Source organism: Oncorhynchus tshawytscha, linkage group LG10 (assembly GCF_018296145.1).
Source record: "Oncorhynchus tshawytscha isolate Ot180627B linkage group LG10, Otsh_v2.0, whole genome shotgun sequence".
In the NCBI taxonomy this organism is placed as follows: Eukaryota; Metazoa; Chordata; class Actinopteri; order Salmoniformes; family Salmonidae; genus Oncorhynchus; species Oncorhynchus tshawytscha.
Window position 1 is genome coordinate 16,155,317 of NC_056438.1, and position 22,153 is coordinate 16,177,469.

The following is a 22,153-nucleotide window of genomic DNA, read 5'->3' on the forward strand; positions in this document are numbered from 1 at the left end:
GCTATGCTGGCAAAAATGTAAATATGCTTATTTGCCGACATTTACTGACACCGGACATTTTCAAGGTGTGTTGTACACTTTAGCTTATTAAGACATGTAGCTAGCTACCTAGGTAAATAATGAACCTAGCTAGGTAAACAACATGTAAGATCACACACATCACATCACTTTAGCTAACGGGCCAGCCACCTAACTAACGTTAGCTAGTTAAACAACAATGAACAGTGCCAAATCACGTCAATACTCCCCTGTGTGAATCTACTTGGAGCTAACCTACCAGGTTCAATGTTAGCTAGCTAACATTAGGCTCTAACTAGTGTGAGGATTGAAAATATACTTGGCCTATCATGAGGGTGTCTGTGTATGTTAAAAGCAACATTTTGCAACATATGATGTGACTAGCGGAAAGGCTGTGGCTGGCCTTGACCTATAGGCAGCTATCATGAGTTGTGGGAGACACTTACAGCACGTAGGCAGTTAAACAGACTGTCTTTTGTTAGAACTCAAACTTAGCAGTAACAAGAACCAGATGTGAGATAATGGTAAGGTATTTAGGTATGAGCGCATAGATATTCTGCCCAGCAACAACTACACCTGCCAATGGGAGCGCCCGGGGGCTGGGACCAGTTGGGGCGCCAACAATCAACATAGGTCGAGTAAGTTTAAACCACACTTGATCTCTACTCTGACAGGCCAGCTCGGAAGCAGGAACTACTACTGTCAGAGTATTGTCAGAAGATATCTTTAGGGTGTTGGCCAGTTCTCTGTTCTACCCTGCGTGGTGTTACAGCGGACCCGTATATACGAAAATTGCATTTACCACTTATTGCTTAGCTAATTTAAAAAACATAGTATACAATTGGTTACTCTGTCATACTTATCCTGATACCAGATTCAATCAGCGCAACCCTTTACACTAGCAAAGCTAATGGATCTGGTATACGAATAATAACGCCATGCACACAATGTTAGCTAGGGAGCCAGCCAGCTAACGTTACCTAGCTAACAGTACACTTTAAAATAAGATATGTAGCTAACTAGCGAGGTAAACAATGAACCCAGCTAGATAAACAACATATAATATCACACACGTCACAGCGTTAGCTAACGAGCCAGCCACCTAACGTTAGCTAGTTAAAAAACAATGAACATTGCCAAATCATGTCATTACTACCCTGCATGAATCTGCTGGGAGCTAACCAACCAGGTTCAATGTTAGCTAGCTAACAGTAGGCTCTAACTAGCAAAGCTAACGGATCTGGGATACAAATAATAATGTCATACACGCAACGTTAGCTCGGGAGCCAGCCAGCTAACATTAGCTAGCTAACAGTACACTTTAGCTTAAGACATGTAGCTAGCTAGCTAGGTAAACATTGAACCTAGCTAGGTAAACAATGTGTAATGTCACACACATCACAAGCCAGCAAGCTAACGTTAGCCTCGCTAAACAACATTGAATAATAACATCATACATGTAGCGTTAGTTAGGGAACAGTCAGCTAACGTTAACTAGCTAACAATACACTTTAGCTTGAAATGAAACTCACTTTCTGTCAAAACTAGAAATGTGTAATATCTGAAAATGTAGCTAGCTAGACCATCTTACCCGTATAAATCATCATGCATGATGGATGTGTCTCCCTGTCACGAATCTATGCCACAAATGCCCTTAGGGACTGGGAGCTGTTGGCTGTTGTAAAGGCTCTGAAGGCATGGATACATTGGCTTGAGGGGGCTAAACACCCTTTTCTCATCTGGACTGACCACCGCAATCTGGAGTACATCCGGGTGGCGAGGAGACTGAACCCTCGCCAGGCAAGGTGGGACATGTACTTTACCCATTTTCTTTTCACTCTGTCCTACAGACCAGATTCCCAGAACACTAAGGCAGACGCACTGTCCCGGATGTATGACACAGAGGAGCGGTCCATGGATCACACTCCCATACTTCCGGCCTCTTGCCTGGTGGCACCGGTGGTGTGGGGGCTGGACGCGGACATCGAGCGGGCGTTACGCACAGAGCCCAATCCCCCCCAGTGTCCAGCTGGGCGCCTGTACGTTCCACCTGCTGTCCGCGACCGATTAATCTATTGGGCCCACACATCACCCTCGGTGCGTTGCCTTATTGGGAAGTACTGGTGGTCCACCTTGGCCAAGGACGTAAGGGTTTGTTTCCTCCTGCTCGGTGTGCGCCCAGTGCAAGGCTCCCAGGCACCTGCCCAGAGGGAAGTTACAACCCTTACCCGTTCCACAACGGCTGCGGTCGCACCTGTCGTTGGATTTCCTCACGGATCTTCCTCCCTTACAGGGCAACACCACGATCCTGGTCATTGTGGATCGTTTTTCTAAGTCCTGCTGTCTCCTCCCTTTTCCCAGTCTCCCTACGGCCCTACAGACTGCGGAGACCCTGTTCACTCACGTCTTCCGGCACTACGGGGTGCCTGAGGACATAGTCTCTGATCGGGGTCCCCAGTTCACGTCCAGGGTCTGGAGAGCGTTCATGGAACGTCTGGGGGTCTCGGTCAGCCTCACCTCAGGTTTTCGCCCCGAGAGTAATGGGCAGGTGGAGAGAGTAAACCAGGATGTGGGTAGTTTTCTGAGGTCATATTGCCAGGACAGGATGGGGGAGTGGGCGGCGTTCATCCCCTGGGCAGAGATGGCCCAAAACTCACTCCGCCACTCCTCCACTAACCTCTCTCCCTTCCAGAAATCAGCTGGTTCTGGCACCTTGGCATCAGAGCTGATCGAAGCTCCTGCTGTGAACGAATGGTTTCAACGCAAGGAGGAGACCTGGGACGCTGCCCATGTGCACCTGCAACGGGCCGTGAGGTGGCAGAAGGCAAGTGCCTCACCGCAGTGAGGCCCCGGTGTTCGCACTCCAGAAGTCTGAGGTGCAGGAGGTTCCATTGAGGGGGCCCCGGCGTATACTGTTCGAGCCATCCTGGACTCAAGGCATCGGGCGAGGGGCCTTCAGTACCTCATGGAGTGAGAGGGGTACGGCCCAGAGGAGAGATGCTGGGTGCCGGTGGAGGACGTCTTGGAACCTTCGTTGCTAAGGGAGTTCCATCGTCTCCAACCGAATCGCCCTGCGCCTCGTCCCCGGGTCGTCCCCGAGGTCAGTGTCGGCGCGCTGCTTCAAGGGGGGGTACTGTCACGACTTCCGCCGAAAGTCGGTCCCTCTCCTTGTTCGGGCGGCATTCGGCGGTCGACGTCGCCGGCCTTCTAGCCATCGCTGATCCACTTTTAATTTTCCATTTGTTTGTCTTTGTCTTACACACCTGGTTTCAATTCCCCAATTACTTGTTTATTATTTAACCCTCTGTTCCCCCATGTTTGTTTGTGAGTAATTGTTTATTGTATTGCGGGCCGTATTGTGTGGCCTTGTATTTTTACTATGTGTATTGTGAATTTATTGATTAAATTGCTTTCCTTACTCATATTTGCTGCCTTGCAACTGACTCATGTCACCACCTATACACAGACGCATTACACTGTCAAAAGTTGCTGGTGTCTAAAAATAAATACTGCAATTAACCCAACAATATGCCCCACCACCTTTGGTTACTGTTGCAACCTATGACAACATTTTTCAGTGAAGCTCCATTCCCCGTTCAAACAACTGGAGAAAACCCCTCACAACGATCTCAAATAGTATTTTTAATGCACAATAAAATGAACACAGACTACCTCTTGCTAATCATTAGACTATTGGGTATGTTGTGGTGGATTGTCATTACTCTTACTTCCCGGGGACCTTGTACAATGACGTTTGTAGTGTGGCTTGCCACTGGATGGAGCTAACTATTCTATCAAGTCATGTCCTAATGTCACAGCAGATGATAGTTGTATTCATAATATATCTAACTTAGCTAGTTAATTAACATACATTAGAATTGTAGGAACCGTTTTGGTATAAAAAAAGGTTTGGGCCTTTACTACTAAAGCCCATAGAAACCCATTGAATAACACATTCATAAATGGCAAAAAGAACAGTTAAGAATCATAAGAAACAAGGTTCTGAAGTGTCTGTCCTATTTCTAGGCGATATAAGAAAACTCAGGAAATACAGTGTATTTGGAAAGTATTCAGACCCCTTGACTTTTTCCACATTTTGTTACGTTACAGTGTTATTCTAAAATGGATTCAATTTTATTTTTCTCCCATTCTTCTCTGCAGATCCTCTCAAGCTCAGGTTGGATGGGGAGGGTCACTGCACAGCTATTGTCAGGTCTCTACAGAGACGTTTGATCGGGTTCAATTCCGGGCTCTGGCTGTGCCACTCAAGGACATTCAGAGACTTGTCCCGAAGCCACTCCTGTGTTGTCTTGGCTGTGTGCTTAGGGTTGTTGTCCTGTTGGAAGGTGAACCATTACCCCAGTCTGAGGTCCTGAGCGCTCTGGAGCAGGTTTTCGTCAAGTATCTCTCTGTACTTTGCTCCGTTCATCTTTGCCTCAATCCTGACTAGTCACCCAGTTCCTGCCTCTGAAAAACATCCCCACAGCATGATGCTGCAACCACCATTTTTCACCGTAGGGATGGTGCCAGGTTCCCTTCAGACGTGACGCTTGGCTTTCAGGTCAAAGAGTTCAATCTTGGTTTCATCAGACCAGAGAATCTTTTTTCTCATGGTCTGAGTGTCTTTCGGTGCCTTTTGGAAAACTCCAAGCGGGCTGTCATGTGCCTTTTACTGAGGAGTGGCTTCCGTCTGGCCACTCTACCAAAAAGGCCTGACCGATGGAGCTGCAGAGATGGTTGTCCTTCTGGAAGGTTCTCCCATCTCCACAGAGGAACTCTAGAGCTCTGTCAGGGTTCTTGGTCACCCTCTTGCTGAGGGAGATTCCCTGATCCACCTCTACGCAGACGACACCATTCTGTATACTTCTGGCCCTTCCTTGGACACTGTGCTATCTAACCTCCAAACGAGCTTCAATGCCATACAACACTCCTTCCGTGGCCTCCAACTGCTCTTAAACGCTAGTAAAACCAAATGCATGCTTTTCAACCGCTCGCTGCCTGCACCCGCACGCCCGACTAGCATCACCACCCTGGATGGTTCCGACCTAGAATATGTGGACATCTATAAGTACCTAGGTGTCTGGCTAGACTGTAAACTCTCCTTCCAGACTCATATCAAACATCTCCAATCGAAAATCAAATCTAGAGTCGGCTTTCTATTCTGCAACAAAGCCTCCTTCACTCACGCCGCCAAACTTACCCTAGTAAAACTGACTATCCTACCGATCCTCGACTTCGGCGATGTCATCTACAAAATAGCTTCCAATACTCTACTCAGCAAACTGGATGCAGTTTATCACAGTGCCATCCGTTTTGTTACTAAAGCACCATATACCACCCACCACTGCGACCTGTATGCTCTAGTCGGCTGGTCCTCGCTACATATTCGTCGCCAGACCCACTGGCTCCAGGTCATCTACAAGTCCATGCTAGGTAAAGCTCCGCCTTACCTCAGTTCACTGGTCACGATGGCAACACCCACCCGTAGCACGCGCTCCAGCAGGTGTTTCTCACTGATCATCCCTAAAGCCAACACCTCATTTGGCCGCCTTTCCTTCCAGTTCTCTGCTGCCTGTGACTGGAACGAATTGCAAAAATCGTTGAAGTTGGAGAATTTTATCTCCCTCACCAACTTCAAACATCTGCTATCTGACCAGCTAACCGATCGCTGCAGCTGTACATAGTCTATCGGTAAATAGCCCACCCATTTTTACCTACCACATCCCCATACTGTTTTTATTTGTTTACTTTTCTGCTCTTTTGCACACCAGTATCTCTATCTTTACATGACCATCTGATCATTTATCACTCCAGTGTTAATCTGCAAAATTGTAATTATTCGCCTACCTCCTCATGCCTTTTGCACACAATGTATATAGACTCTCTTTTTTTTCTACTGTGTTATTGACTTGTTAATTGTTTACTCCATGTGTAACTCTGTGTTGTCTGTTCACACTGCTATGCTTTATCTTGGCCAGGTTGCAGTTGCAAATGAGAACTTGTTCTCAACTAGCCTACCTGGTTAAATAAAGGTGAAATAAAATTATCACTGACAGCCGCAACTCAATCAGCTAGGCCTATTGCCACAAACGCTGGCCAAATTGCGGGCCTCCCAAATAGGCATATGCCTATGAAGTTGTGATTTGAAACTATCCACAGCAACAACAAAACATTCTAATGATCCTCTGTGGCTAAGTCATGATCTCTGGTGAAGTATTTTGAATTATTTTATTTAAACAATATTATTTAAATAATTTTGTCAAATCTTCAATTTACTTTAGGGGAAGTCAACAACCAAACAGTGCACTGTGCAATCGGCAACTTTCCTTTCCAATTCACAAGAGGGTGAAACCAAAGATCTGTATATAATAACAAGATGCATCTCCGCACTACAATGAGAGTCGTTGTCCCAAAGGCGGGAAGGCAGGCGACCAGCTTAGGTCTGCAGTTTATGCCCATAAAAACGCATTAGGCTTATTCTGGAAATATTTTGTCTAGAGCTTTGCCTCTTCCTCTCTGCTGAATCATCAGAGAAAGCATGCGAGCGAGCCAATCAGCTCCCCTCTCCCTTACCATAAGTAACCGGTGAATCTGATCAGATCTGTCCAGAAACAGTATGACATGCCATATTATTTTGGTCCAGACAGCATCAGATACATGGTCTACACATACTGAGACAGGGGTGCTGTTTTCGCTGGCTCGGATGCTTTATCTGAGATTGACGCTTTCTGTCGGTGCGCATCTCGATCAAATAAAATATCAATATTTAAATATTTTATTTGGATGGGCAAGGAGGTACGGTAGGGCGGCCCAGGCCCTCTAAGGCAAAAAGTACTGATATTGTATCATATACCTTTCCAGGAAAACAAAAATGTAGACATTTGTGGTCTGTTTACATATATTTTAGAGGCTATTTATACAAAACAATTGCATAAAACCTGTATAAACTGTATTAATAGTTGTATGACATTTTGAATTTGGAATCATAGCATCATTTGTACAACGTACTGCTGAAATACCTGGGTTATAACAATATATTCAGGTCATTATCTGGATTTTTACGATACACTGTAAGCTAATGAATTCAAGCAGAGAGACAGGTGATACTGTATCAGGTGACAAGTCATCTGACAGGGCACCTTGAAAATGTTATCTTGTACAATATTGCTCGAGGTAGAAATGGTGCCGTGCTACGTTTTTACAGTGGCCAGCCACTTTACAATACCTCTATTTCTGATGATTTGTCCTACTTATGTACCGTATCGGGATAATGAAACTGTAAGACTCACATATTTCTCAACAGGCTCACAACCTGCCATTGGATACAAATTATACAACACTTGTGCATGTCAAGTTATAGTTGAATACTGCATGGACAATTCTATTTACCATCTACTATTCTTTCTATTAAAAAAATAACAGTTTTAAATGTGTATCTTGTATTCTTTACTATTGGAATACATGGTAGTTAAAATGACTACATGGTGAGCCTGTCATTATCTGATGTATTGAATGACTCAGGGATGAAAGATTTGTGAAACCCCATTGAATGCACAATCAAAGGTTCTGAACATAATATCATGGGCATTACAAGTGTTATCAGTTTAGAGTTTATATGTAGAGTTTAGAAAATCTACCACTTTCATAAAACAAAAGTGATGGAAAAAATCTCTAGGCTACTCAAAATGGTGATCCTGCGTTGTTATGTAGCAACAATACTCAGACGTGTGCATCCCCACAATTATAAACTCCGCTCAACTACTCAGGATTGACATTTTGCATAGCTAATTGCGTTCTTGCGTCGCGCACGCATGTAAGGTAAAATTAGGTTGAAAGGAGGAAGGGCACAGGGTGGACTACCCTCCTAGGCTCCCTACAAGACATCAGACTGGATTCAATCTTTTTTATCAGAGCTTATACACTGACCTTTGTCATGAAATTGTGTCTTTCTGTTAGCAAAGTGCATTTCAATACATGTATATCTACCTGATTGAATGAGTGTATCAGTCCTTGTTTGAACCCTTGGAACGAGTAGAAGCCTATTTCAATAGGAGAGGAGTGTACAATGCACTGTCACGCACTGTGTTACCAAGGAAAATTAAAAATAAACATTATTTCCATGGAGCAACGTGGAGAAACAATGTGGGACAACAAAGTGTTAAAAGCAGATGAATGGTGTCAATATGAGCACTGGGATGCTCTGCTGTACCCAAAACACTGTTTTGCATTACACAACTAATTATATAAATGTGGTTAGGTACAGTACAGAAGGCTACACAGCCCACAATATGAATATATTATCAAAGATTTACATTGTGGTCAAAGAATGATAGAAGGACACACAAGGTGACTGATGAACAGACAGGGGTAAGAGACACAGAGAGCTACTTCAACTCTTCAAAATTTCAACTTCTTCAAACAGCAGGTAGGTACTGAGTTATTTCATGTACAATGTTTAAAATGAATTATGATTTGATTTATACAACTTTATTATTTTTAGAATTGTTTTAAAATCCTTTTAAATGACAGAACATTCAATGTTGTTCACTTTATTTGTTTTATTTTACAACCTGAAGGATTTTATTGGTCACATTTGTTTACTGTGTATTGTGTACCTCCTGTAGTGAATTTACCATTTGGATATTCAATCTATTAGAGTGTCTTGTTTAGTTTACCGTAAACAATAGCCAAGCATAACATCACCAACAGTATGCAGTATGTGACGCAAATTCAAATTGTAATGAAATATGCATAGTCACCCAATTGTTTTATTATTCATATTATTAGTAATATTATTCATATTATTAGTGTTATTCATGTTATTATTATTCATATTATTACTATTTAAATATATTGTACTGAGATAGAACAGGGAAGAGGAGACAGGAAAAGTAGGAGGGAGTGCAAGTTAGAAGGGCAGTGGGTTGGATTTAAACCTTTGCTGACCAGTGCCGGACTAACGCATTATGGGCCCCAGGGCACCTAACCCCATTCTCTTTGTTTTGTCATTACAGACAGGAGACAGGTGGTTGAATGAAGCCTCAACCACTAAACATGCTGTGGAGTGTCTCTCTCTGCCCTTTAATGGGTGAGTTTCTAATGCATAAGTATGCAGACTATCAGGAATCAAGGTAAGACCAAGTGCAGACTATGTGAAGTAACATTGGATAATAGGAAAGATGGGCGACACCTGGAGGGGGGTGGTGACAAGCACAAGGACATGTGGAACAGATCAGGGCGTGACAGCAGACGTCTATGCCTGCTGTTGTTGTTTTGTGTGGGCTTTGTTTGCACAACAACAGCAAACAGTGTTGCTTCCTTTTACTTCTTTATCACATTTCTCTACCTCCTACCTTCCATCACTACTTCTGTAGCAATAGTTGGTAATCATACCTCTGCTTCACTGTAGTGCCTCTACAACGACTCATACAGACAGGGCAAAATGAAGTACAGAATGGATAAACAAGGAAGATGATTTTAATGTATGCAAATTCTGATTTATTTACAGGAGTTGTGTTGCTAGCCCAGATGGTCAATGCTGTGACAGGTGGGAAAATAGAAAGTTGTCATATCTACAACTTGATCTTAATTAACATGAGGAATTAATCCACTGTAAGATTCCTGTTCCCAAGAACTCTAAGACCTCATGCCACAATGACTACCACCATATAGCACTCACATCAGTAAACATGAAGTGCTTTGAGAGGCTGGTTATGGCACACATCAACTCCATCATCCAGTTGCTGGGCGGGGGGGGATGCCACGCAAGCGCTTTCCCACGTGCACACAAACGGACACATACACACATAAATAGTGCCACATATGCACACAAATGCATACAGTTGGCTGTTTACATTTTTGTTGTCCTTGATGTCGTTGGTTATCGCATTGTTGTTTTCTGTTGTTGTTTTCCTTTGTTTTTCTCCTTTTTCTCTTTTGTTATTTTTGTTGGTTGTTGGTGCGTTGGGTCGGTGGTGATTTTAGTTGGGTTGGAGGAGGACGGTGGCTTGGGAGGGGGGTTTTAGGGGTGAGAGGTGGAAGGTGAGGTTTTTTGGGAGGGACTTGTGGGGGGGTCTTGGATGGTTGAGGGGCAGCTCTCAAGGGGAACTGATGGGGGATCTTGGATAGTTGGTCGCCTGGCATTTGGGAGCTTGGGCCGGTGGCCTAGAGGTCGCTGGTTTGGTCCCCGATTCGCCTGGATGGGGCATCAGTCCTTGTGCCCTTGGGCGGGGCGCTTGACCCTGATTGCTCCTGTGGGTGGCTTGACCCTTGTTGCTCCTGTGGTTTGCTCGGGATGGGAGAGTCTGCTATATGAATGAATGTAATGTAAATGTTGAGCTGCTTCACTGCAGGTAGATTGTATGTTTTAAAATAGAATAACACGGGGGCCCACAGGGGTGTGTTCTTAGTCCCCTCCTGTACTCCCTGTTCACCCATGACTACATGGCCACGCACGACTCCAACACCATCATCAAGTTTTCTGACAACACAACAGTGGTAGGCCTGATCATCGGCGACGATGAGACAGCCTATAGGGAGTGACCTGGCAGTGTGGTGCCACAACAACATCTCCCTCAATGTCGGTAAGACCAAGGAGCTGAACGTTGACTACAGGAAACGGGGGTGGGAGAGCACGCCCCCATCCACATCGGTAGGTTGAGAGTTCAAAGTTCCTCTGTGCCCAAACCACTAAGGACTTAAAATGGTCCACACACAAGAGCACAGTCGTGAAAAAGGCACAACAGTCCTCTTCCCCCTCAGGAGGTTGAAAAGGTTTGAGATGGGCCCTCAAATCCTGAAAAAGTTCTACAGCTGGAACATTTAGAGCATATTGACTGGCTGCATCACTGCTGGGCATGGCAATAGCAACGCCCTCGATTGCATGACGCTACAGAGGGTGGTGTGGAAAGCCCAGTACATCGGGGCCGAGCTCAATGCCATCGAGAACCTCTAAATCAGGTGGTGTGAAAGGAAGGCCTAGACAATCATTAATTAAAGACTCCAGCCAACCAAGCCATAGACTGTTCTCTCTGCTTCCGCATGGCAAGCGATACCAGTGCATAAAGTCTGACACCAACAGGCTCATGAACAGCTTCTATCCCCAAGCCATTAGACTGCTAAATAGCTAACTAAATAGCTAACAGAATTTCTACACAGACTATCTGACTTGACCCTTGTATTTGATTCTTATTTTTGCACTGTTTCTATGCACACTCAGAGGGCCCTACACACTCACACACACTGACACTCCAACACACACAAACACTCCATCATTTGCTCTCACACACATAATTGGCACATACTTTTAGACTGACTCTACACACATGCACACCAACTCACATACAATCATCAAATATGCTGATGCTACTCTGTTTATCATATATCCTGATGTCCAGTTACCTTACCCCTATACATATCTATCGATCCAGTAATTCATTGTAAAAATGGTACTGGAACTGACTGACCCTTTTTTCGGGGGGGAGGGAGATTTGGTAGGTGTATTAATCAAATAAATATACAAAGTAATTATTATTGTATGTAGGTTTGAGAATTTTAAGTTGAAATGTGAAATTAATGTCCACAAATAATAACTGAACTCTTGACCTTCTGTTTCAGACTCAACCACCACCACAAATTCTACCACTACTCCAACACACTCCTCCTCTCAATCTCCCACCTCCACCAGTGCTTCTACCCTTCTCCCCTCCACTTCCACTCCACCTCCTCCTTCCACCAGTGTCACCTTCTTGAGGAGGAAGGTAATGGTGGTGAGGGAGAAGCTGTGCTGGTCCGATGCTCTGTTCTACTGCAGAGACCATGACTGGGACCTGGTCAGTGTTCGCAACGAGACAGAGCAGAGGGAGCTGGAGAAACTGGTGAATGGCAGTAACTTCATCACCCCCCTCACCTCCCATCTGTGGCTGAGCCTGTCCAGGTACACTACCTGATGGTTTTAAAAATATAGATTTTCCAAGCAAACATCCATTATCCTGTACCAACATTTGCTGAAAATCTTTTCATCTTCACTTTGCTCCACTGTTCATGCATCTTGGTTTAAAAGTGAGGCAACTTTTCAGCAGTTTTTTCTCTCCCTGCAGGTACATCCTGGGAGACACGTGGTACTGGATGACCGGAGACCGTATGAACTACACCCACTGGGTGAACGGTGTCGCCCCTAGGAAGGACATCTGCAACCCCTGTGGAGCGATGACCAACGGGGCCAACGGAGGGAACTTCCTCTGGGTGGAGCGGCTCTGTGATGACCATTACAACTTCCTCTGTTACTCAGGTACCTGCTGTTCTCATAATACAGTGCATTCGGAAAGTATTCAGACCCCTTCACTTTTTCGACATTTTGTTATGTTATAGCCTTATTCTAAAGGGTTTCCTCGTCGATCTACACACAATAAATGATAAAGCGAAAAAAACAGAAATACCTAATTTACATAAGTATTCAGACCCTTTGCTATGAGACTCAAAATTGAGCTCAGGTGCATCCTGTTTCCATTGATCATCCTTGAAATGTTTCTATAACTTGATTGGAGTCCACCTGTGGTAAATTCCCTTTACTGGACATTATTTGGAAAGGCACACACTTGTCTATATAAGGTCCCACAGAGCAAAAACCAAGCCATGAGGTTGAAGGAATTGTCTGTAGAGTTCCGAGACAGGATTTTTTTGAGGCACAGATCTGGGGAAGGATGCCAAAAAATGTCTGCGGCATTGAAGGTCCCCAAGAATACAGTGGCCTCCATCATTCTTAAATGGAAGAAGCTTGGAACCACCAAGACTCTTCCTACAGCTGGCCAAACTGAGCAATCGGGGGAGAAGGGCCTTGGTCAGGGAGGTGACCAAGAACCCGATGGTCACTCTGACAGAGCCCCAGAGTTCCTCTATGGAGATGGGAAAACCTTCCAGAAGGACAACCATCTCTGCAGCACTCCACCAATCTTGCCTTAATGGTAGAGTGGTTAGACAGAAGCCACTTCTCAGACCAAGAAAAACAAGATTCTCTGGTCTGATGAAACCAAGATTGAACTATTTGGCCTGATAGCCTAGTGTCATGCTCGTCACCTGGCCAATACCATCCCTAAGGTGAAGCATGGTGAATGCAACATCATGCTGTGAGGATGTTTTTCAGCGGCAGGGACTGGGAGACTAATCAGAAAAGTACAGAGAGATCCTTGATGATAACCTGCTCCAGAACACTCAGGACCTCAGGCTGAGGCGAAGGTTCACCTTCCAACAGGACAACGACACTAAGCACACAGCCAAGACAACGTAGGAGTGGCTTGGCCCACAGGCCTCATAAGCCTGGTCTGAAGGTCCCCCAGTATCAGTTGAAAAAATGCATGGAAGTATATATGGAGACTGTTTAGTGCCAAAAAGAAAGGGTAAAAGAATAACAAATGTTTTCAGACGTAACAGACACTTCAGAACAAACTTCCATTCGATTTGTTTGCGTGGGGCTCTGTTTGTACATGTAGTGAATCTGTTATTCCATGCGTTTGTATGGGCTAATACAACTTTTCATCAAATCTTTTTTTTATCCTGCAAGGGGTCTTCAAATTCAAAATCAAATAGTAAAATCATCCTTGGTATGAACTTCCTAAAAATATCCCCCCTGGTGCTTAGGCAGGGTTTACACTCTTATTGGTTAGAGACCATGTTGACTGTCTCTTGTCTCTCTGTCCTCAGGTCCTGAAGCAGGAGTCAACAGAGTGTATTTCTACAGCAGCAGATGGCCATAGTGAGGCGCTGTGGAGCTCCAGAGGCTGACATCCAATCCCCTTTATATTTTCCTGTTGTAAAATTAATATTTAGATTCAGCTTTAAAGATACTTAGAGGTTGTCTGACCAGGTAACTTTTACTGAGAGTAGCTATTGTAGCTGGTAGGTGAGAGTATTTGATGGCGCTTAACAATGTGGCCATACAGGATTTGGATTCTGCCATTCATTGATTCTGTTGGAGGCTCTAGAACATTCTAATAGTATTTTCCTGTTGTAAAATTATCACATTTAGTTTAACATTTTCTAACATTGTGTGTGATTTAATAATAATGTTATAGATTATGAGAGTATTGTTTCTTTATACAATCACGATGCTGTCAAAGTGTGTTTTTAAAAAAAAAAAAAAAAATTGTATTTTTAATTGTATTTTTATTAACAACAAATCAATACATAAAGCACATGAGGGAACACAAGCATACATAGATTACAAACAATGGACAATCGCGCTAGGGGGTACAATATCACATTACAATTACACAAGGACCTTAAGGGACATGCATATACTTACAATTCTAACAGCTTTTTTGTTAGTAGAGCATTTAACCGTCTTAAAATACAGTTCAATTTCTTTTTGTAGGGTACGAAAATGTGGTTTTCTGTTTGTAAATTTACATTTGTGTATATGAAATTTGGCCAAAAGAATAATGAAATTAATTACATAAAAATGATTCCGCATATTTCTATTGTATGTAAAGAATCCAAGCAGTACATCTCTCCACAATAGTGTAAAATCTTCATAAATGTGTTCAATTATAAACCTACTGATGTCTTGCCACAGTTTTCTTACATGCATACAATGCCAAAAAAGATGCACAACTGTTTCTGGGTGGTCATTACAAAAGGAGCAATTTGAGTTGATGTTTTCCTTAAACTTCTTCATATAGTGGTTGGCAGGATAATATTTATGAATCATTTTAAAGGAAACTTCCTTAATTTTGTTAACAAGTAGGTATGTGTGTGGCAACATCCAAACTTTTTTCCAACAGATATTATCAATAAATCCATTCCAATAAGGCATGACATAAGGTATAGATACAACATCCTGCTGAAACAAGGATCGTATCGCTCTGTTGTTGAATGGACCAAAAGAGAAACAAATCTTTCCTACTTGTCAAAGTGTGTTTTTAAAGAGTCGATTGGATGCCCCACACGTCACACGTGACGTCATCTTGACTATTGAATAGCTCCCTGTGTGTTTTTGCTAGAGACTTAACCGCAGATCAATCCCCTCTTTAACGCCAACATAAAGCTTGCGCCTATTCCATAACACGGGGCCTTTGAAAGCAGTGTTTTTCTACACAAGAGAGGATCCGGACAAGAAAGTCAGCACAAAATCCTATTTAAAACCCAAGCCGTTTGAGCTAGCAACTCATACGACTGCATCATTGATAGCGGAGACTCTCACGACATCCACAGTTTTTACGGCAGTCGTTGGAAACCTTCTGATGCCCACAGTCATTTCGAAGATGTCTTCACACAAAAATGTTTGAGCCACAAACGAATAAGTCATCAACGTCGACAGGTTAGACTTATTTAGCACTCACTTGTCACAGGGTTTAAAAGAACATGTTGAAATGCCTTTCTAGTGGTTTGTTCCTGTGGAAGAATTTCAACTTTCTGTTTTACATTTGACTATATTGTGTGCTATTTAATAATAATTGTATTTGTTGTTATAGATTATGTTTAATGTAAAATATATATATATATATACTTTTTTTGATCTTTGAATTTCGTTTTTTCATCGATTTGACCTTGTTTTCTAAATCTGTATTAGTCTCATATTCACATCCTTACGTAACACTTTTGATGTTTATTTTTGATCTTTGAAATTGAATGATGATAGTAAATGATGTTGATGTTGTTCTTTCTACCACCAGTAGAGGTGACTTGGAGCAGGTCTTTAATGCAGAGTTTGATTATGTTTAATTGTTTAATTGGCTATTGTTTTACTGTTGTATTGATTATTTATGTATCAACCATGGAAAATGCAGATGTGGCCAGAAAAATATATGTCTGCACCTCTAGCACTGCATCTCAGTGCTAGAGGTGTAACTACAGACCCTAGTTCAATTCCAGGCTGTATCACAACCAGCCGTGATTGGGAGTCCCATAGGGCGGCACACAATTGGCCCAGCGTCGTCCGGGTTAGGGTTTGGCCGGTGTAGGCCGTAATTTTAAATAAGAATTTGTTCTTAACTGACTTGCCTAGTTAAATAAAGGTTAAATAAATACATAACTGTTTCTGTATACTTTTCAATATTTTCAATTAAAACACATGGGGTATTTATTAAGTTTAAAGCGACTTTATTATGTTGGTTAGCAGACATTTATAGACTAAGTTTATATTGTATAAGAGAGAATACTGTAGACAGCACACGTCAAACGTGTGATTTATGACCCTATTTTTATGGTCCGGTGTGTATGCCCATATCATCCTGCAGGAAATCCTGTCAGGAAGTTCTCACGCTCTCTAGGGAGTGCCCATATCTGTACATGTACAGGAAGTGGTTATTTAACCAGATAGTGCATCTGTTCCTTTGAAACTGTCATGATGATTGATGTGTAGGGACCTCGTTGAACTGGGGGATGTGTTTGAACATTTGAAAGAGTATGCCCCCACCCCCTGTTGCCCCTCCCCCCTGTTGTAGTGACCTTAGGGCTGTTGTCTATGAAACAGGAATGTTGGGGGAAGCCGCATTATAAATAAGAGCTGAACACTACAATCGACCTAGACAAACCACTAAAGAAATGAAACATGGATTTTGTGATCAGTGACACACGTGATGACCGTAACAACTGAAGCAGGACCTTGGTTAAAACATAGAGAACGGGAAGAGTATAGAGCATCAATATATGATGTGCCAAACAAACGGTTTCTAAATATGTACAGAACCCAAATACCGCCTGCAACTGTGCTGAAAGATCAAGTGTTGATGTCTAATTGACAGCTATGGGGTTATCTGTTTGATTACCCGGCCTGCAGAGTGGAACCGTACCGTAGCCGAAGAAGAAGAATATACAGACCAGACTTTAGGAGTGGACTACATGTTTGAAGACTGGCAGGTGTTTCGCAAGGTGGTGTGTCCCGAACTGAGAGTTATCACAAAGGGGTTTAGCTTGTTCACGGCTACGAGGCCCATTGGGAAGGTGCCCCTGACTCCTCAGGGAGAATATTTCATAGGGTGAAAAAAGAAAGAATGGACTTCCATGTGGATGCGTGGAGTTCTATATCAGCAACGAGAAATTCCGCAACGAAAACAACAGTGATGGTGGCCTGACTGGGGATTTTAGGTTGCGTATGCTTATTCCTTTTAAAAGTTGGGATATAATGGAATTGATAATGTTAGAGTTAGTGGATGCTCTTTTTGTACAGAGCCAACAATGGCAGAGTATTTTTCAACAAAGGAAGTGCATGATATATACGAATCCTAAGGATTATGATTCAAAGGAAACCCAAGAAGGTTCATCCTCAGAAGGGTCAGCCCCTGAAGAAAACTAAGTACGCGGCTGCTACGTTAACCACGCCCCAATACCAAAGGACTGGTCCAACAATAAAACGGGTGACCATAAAGCCTCCGGTTTTTAATTTCAGCATATACCATGGATATTCATATACATATAAAGCATTTGATCCCCTGCTGATTTTGTACGTTTGCCCACTAACAAAGAAATGATCAGTCTATAATCTTAATGGTAGGTTTATTTGAACAGTGAGAGACAGAATAACAACAAAGAAATCCAGAAAAACGCATGTCAAAAATGTTATAAATTGATTTGCATTTTAATGAGGGAAATAAGTATGACCCGCAATAAGAACTTACAAATGTTATGCAGAAAACTATTGAAAATAAAGTGAACAATGTATCGTTCTACACAACCCACAATACAGGGGCTAATGCAGAGAGTGTGCTAAAAATGGAGCAAATCATGAGTCATGTAAGACATGTAAGACTCTACAATGGACACAACTGGTACCCCGTCTTGTGGATGATTCTGAAGAACTAGAAACAACCTTGTCTAAGATTTTACTTTATTTGTTTGAAACACCGTTTAATTGTAACATATTTGTTGTTTATATACTTATATAACGGATGTATGCGTTTTAAAAATTCAGCGATACAAGCCTGTAAATGTAAACCAAGTATACAAGGTGTTGCATGCATGGATCGTTGAGAAAACGGGTACTAATATCCTGAAGTGTCTGTATACGTAATACTTAATGTTTGCAAAAATTAAAATGAAATGTTCTCGTTATTTTTGAACGGGGCTCATTAATGTTATTGTTCATCAGACAGGCAAGAAGGATGGCAGAGCAGATGTTGAAAAACATGTATTATACCACCTCTAACACAGGGTCTTATGGGGGAAGGAGCGATTCCAGAGACCTATAGCTGTAGAAACAGGTAGCAGGTTAGGCGCTGCTCAAGTGAATGAATGGCTAGCAGAGCAGGATGCTTACACTCTGCATAAACCTGTGCTTCTAGTTCCGACAATGCAGTAATAACCAACGAGTAATCTAACCTAATAATTCCACAACTACTACCTTATACACACAAGTGTAAAGGGATAAAGAATATGTACATAAAGATATATGAATGAGTGATGGTACAGAACGGCATAGGCAAGATGCAGTAGATGGTATAGAGTACAGTATATACATATGAGATGAGTAATGTAGGGTATATAAACATAAAGTGGCATAGTTTAAAGTGGCTAGTGAGACATGTATTACATAAAGATGGCAAGATGCAGTAGATTATATAGAGTACAGTATATACATATATATATGAGATGAGTAATGTAGGGTATGTGAAAATTATATTAAGTGGCATTGTTTAAAGGAGATAGTGATACATTTTTTCCCATCAATTTCCATTATTAAAGTGGCTGGAGTTGAGTCAGTATGTTGGCAGCAGCGACTCAATGTTAGTGGTGGCTGTTTAACAGTCTGATGGCCTTGAGATAGAAGCTGTTTTTCAGTCTCTCGGTCCCTGCTTTGATGCACCTGTACTGACCTCGCCTTCTGGATGATAGCGGGGTGAACAGGCAGTGGCTCGGGTGGTTGTTGTCCTTGATGATCTTTATGGCCTTCCTGTGACATCGGGTGGTGTAGGTGTCCTGGAGGGCAGGTAGTTTGCCCCCGTGATGCCTTGTGCAGACCTCACTACCCTCCGGAGAGCCTTACGGTTGTGGGCGGAGCAGTTGCCGTACCAGGCGGTGATACAGCCCGACAGGATGCTCTCGATTGTGCATCTGTAGAAGTTTGTGAGTGCTTTTGGTGAACAGGGAGTACAGGAGAGAGCTCAGAACGCACCCTTGTGGGGAGGATCAGCGGGGTGGAGATGTAGTTACCTACCCTCACCACCTGGGGGCGGCCCGTCAGGAAGTCCAGTACCCAGTTGCACAGGGCGGGGTCGAGACCCAGGGTCCGAGCTTGATGACGAGTTTGGAGGGTACTATGGTGTTAAATGCGGAGCTGTAATTGATGAACAGCATTCTTACACAGTGTGCAGTTTGATGGTGATTGCGTCATCTGGGGACCTATTGGGGCGGTAAGCAAATTGGAGTGGGTCTAGGGTGTCAGGTAGGGTGGAGGTGATATGGTCCTTGACTAGTCTCTCAAAGCACTTCATGATGAAGGAAGTGAGTGCTACAGGGTGATAGTCATTTAGCTCAGTTAGCTTTCTTGGGAACAGGAACAATGGTGGCCCTCTTGAAGCATGTGGGAACAGCAGACTGGGATAAGGATGTATTGAATATGTCTGTAAACACTGCGCATGCTCTGAGGACGCGGCCGGGGATGCCGGGGATGCGGCCGGGGATGCCGTCTGGAGGGCGGGGGAGGGCCTTGCGAGGGTTAACACGTTTAAATGTTTTACTCACGTTGGCTACAGTGAAGGAGAGCCCGCAGGATTTGGTTGCGGGCCGTGTCAGTGGCACTGTATTGTCCTCAAAGCAAGCAAAAAAGTTGTTTAGTCTGTCTGGTCCGCGACGGGCTGGTTTTTCTTTTGTAGTCCGTGATTGACTGTAGACCCTGCCACATACCTCTCGTGTCTGAGCCGTTGAATTGCGTCTCCACTTTGTCTCTATACTGACGCTTAGCTTGTTTGATTGCCTTGCGGAGGGAATAGCTACACTGTTTGTATTCGGTCATGTTTCCGGTCACCTTGCCCTGTTTAACTTCTTGAGTGTAGGGGCCAGGATTGTTGATTTTGGCTAAACAACGTACCCATTTGAAACTGCCTATTTCTCAGGCCCAGAAACGAGAATATGCATATAATTATCAGATTAGGATAGAAAACACTCTAAAGTTTCCAAAACGGTCAAAATATTGTCTGTGAGTATAACAGAACTGATATTGCAGGCAAAAACCTGAGGAAAATCAAATCAGGAAGTGGCTTCTATTTTGAAAGCTCCATGTTCCATAGCCTGCCTTCGCTCCATTTAAAGGCATATCAACCAGATTCCTTTTCCTATCGCTTCCTCAAGGTGTCAACAGTCTTTAGACATAGTTTCCAGCTTTTATTTGAAAAATGAGCGAGAAAGATAACATCGCGTCAGTGGATAGCTGGGTGTTCGCATGAGTTTTGCTTGTGCAACAGAGTGGGGCAGCCATTGTCTCTCCCTCTCCTATTGAAAAAGCGACAGTCGCAGTTGATATATTATCGATTATATATTTTAAAAACAACCTGAGGATTGATTATAAAAAACGTTTGACATGTTTCTGTGGACATTACAGATACTATTTGGAATTTTCATCTGCGATGTCATGACCGCTCGAGCCTGTGGATTTCTGAACATAATGCGCCAAACAAATGGAGGTATTTTGGATATAAAAATAATCTTTATGGAACAAAAGGAACATTTATTGTGTAACTGGGAGTCTCGTGAGTGAAAACATCCGAAGATCATCAAAGGTAAGCGATTTAATCTATTGCTTTTCTGACTTTCGTGATCAATCTACTTGGCTGCTAGGTGTTTGTAATATTTTGTCTACTGAGATGCTAACGAGATGGGTGCGTCAAGAAGTTAAAAGCAGTGGTTCGCGCTTTCTGTTTTGCACGAATGCTGCCATCAATACAAGGTTTCTGGTTGGGGAATGTTTTAATAGACGCTGTAGGTTCAACATCAACGATGCACTTGTTAATAAACTTGCTCACCGAATTAGCGTATTCGTCAATGTTGTTGTTCAACGTTATGCGGAACATATCCCAGTCCACGTGATCGAAGCAATCTTGAAGCGTGGAATCCGATTGGTAGGACCAGCGTTGAACAGACCTGAGCACGGGTGCTTCCTGTTTTAGTTTCTGTCTATAGGCTGGAGGCAACAAAATTGAGTCGTGGTCAGCTTTTCCTAAGGGAGGGCGGGGGAGGGCCTTATATTCATTGCGGAAGTTAGAATAACAGTGATCTAGGGTTTTGCCAGCCCTGGTAGCACAATCGATATGCTGATAGAATTTGGGGAGCCTGGTTTTCAGATGAGCCTTTTTAAAATCTCCAGCTACAATAAATGCAGCCTCAGGATATGTTTCCAGTTTACATAGAGTCAAATGAAGTTCTTTCAGGGCCGTCAATGTGTCTGCTTTGGGGGGAATATACACGACTGTGATTATGATCGAAGATAATTCTCTTGGTAGATAATGCGGTCGGCATTTGATTGTAAGGAATTCTAAGTCAGGTGAACAAAAGGACTTGAGTTCCCGTATGTTGATGTGACCCCACCACGTCTCGTTAATCATAAGGCATACCCCCCCTTCTTCTTACCAGAGAGATGCTTGTTTCTGTCGGCGCGATGCGTGAAGAAACCAGGTGGCTGTACCGACTCAGAGTGTATTGGGTGAGCCATGTTTCCGTGAAACAAAGAATGTTACAGTCTCTGATGTCTCTCTGGAATGCTATCCTTGCTCAGATTTCGTCTACCTTGTTGTCAAGAGACTGGACATTGGCGAGTAGTATGCTCGGGAGCGGTGCGAGATGTGCCCGTCTACGGAGCCTGACCAGAAGACCACTCCGTCTGCCCATTCTGCGGCGCCGTTGTTTTGGGTCGCCAGCTGGGATCCGATCCATTGTCCTGGGTGGTGGGCCAAACAGAGGATCCGCTTCAGGAAAGTCGTATTCCTGGTTGTAATGTTGGTGAGTTGACCTTGCTCTTATATCCAATAGTTCCTCCCGACTGTATGTAATAAAACCTAAGATTTTCTGGGGTAACTACAATACATTCTAGAGCATACTGGCTACATTGATCCCATTGTTAACAGTTTTAACCTCTCTAGGGTTTCTAAACAACTTCTAAACAACGCTAGCGTCCCACCTGGCCAACATCCAGTGAGATTGCAGAGCGCCA

The 22,153-nt window shown here is 43.3% G+C and overlaps 1 protein-coding gene across 2 annotated transcripts; it reads left to right on the top strand.

Annotated features, from left to right (window-relative positions):
- Positions 1-8,356: 8,356 nt before the first annotated feature.
- On the top strand, positions 8,357-14,198 carry LOC112261029 (dromaiocalcin-2). 2 transcript variants are annotated; one of them, XM_024436387.2, is made up of 6 exons: positions 8,357-8,443; positions 9,033-9,106; positions 9,527-9,565; positions 11,635-11,953; positions 12,117-12,307; positions 13,717-14,198. In XM_024436387.2, the coding sequence occupies exons 2-6, from the start codon at positions 9,052-9,054 to the stop codon at positions 13,767-13,769; spliced, it is 657 nt and encodes a 218-aa protein (XP_024292155.1). In that variant the 5' UTR covers positions 8,357-8,443; positions 9,033-9,051; the 3' UTR covers positions 13,770-14,198. The 2 variants fall into 2 exon arrangements, with proteins under 2 accessions (XP_024292155.1, XP_024292156.1); XM_024436388.2 differs by lacking the exon at positions 9,527-9,565.
- The last annotated feature ends 7,955 nt before the right edge of the window (positions 14,199-22,153 follow it).

What these genes read in the sequence shown, in the direction of transcription:
- LOC112261029 (XM_024436387.2), top strand. Translation starts at nt 9,052, where the DNA reads ATGAAGCCTCAACCACTAAACATGCTGTGGAGTGTCTCTCTCTGCCCT. An exon ending in GATGGTCAATGCTGTGACAG is followed by an intron (nt 9,566 to 11,634) that starts GTGGGAAAATAG and finishes CTTCTGTTTCAG; the next exon opens with ACTCAACCACCACCACAAAT. An exon ending in CTGTGGCTGAGCCTGTCCAG is followed by an intron (nt 11,954 to 12,116) that starts GTACACTACCTG and finishes CTCTCCCTGCAG; the next exon opens with GTACATCCTGGGAGACACGT.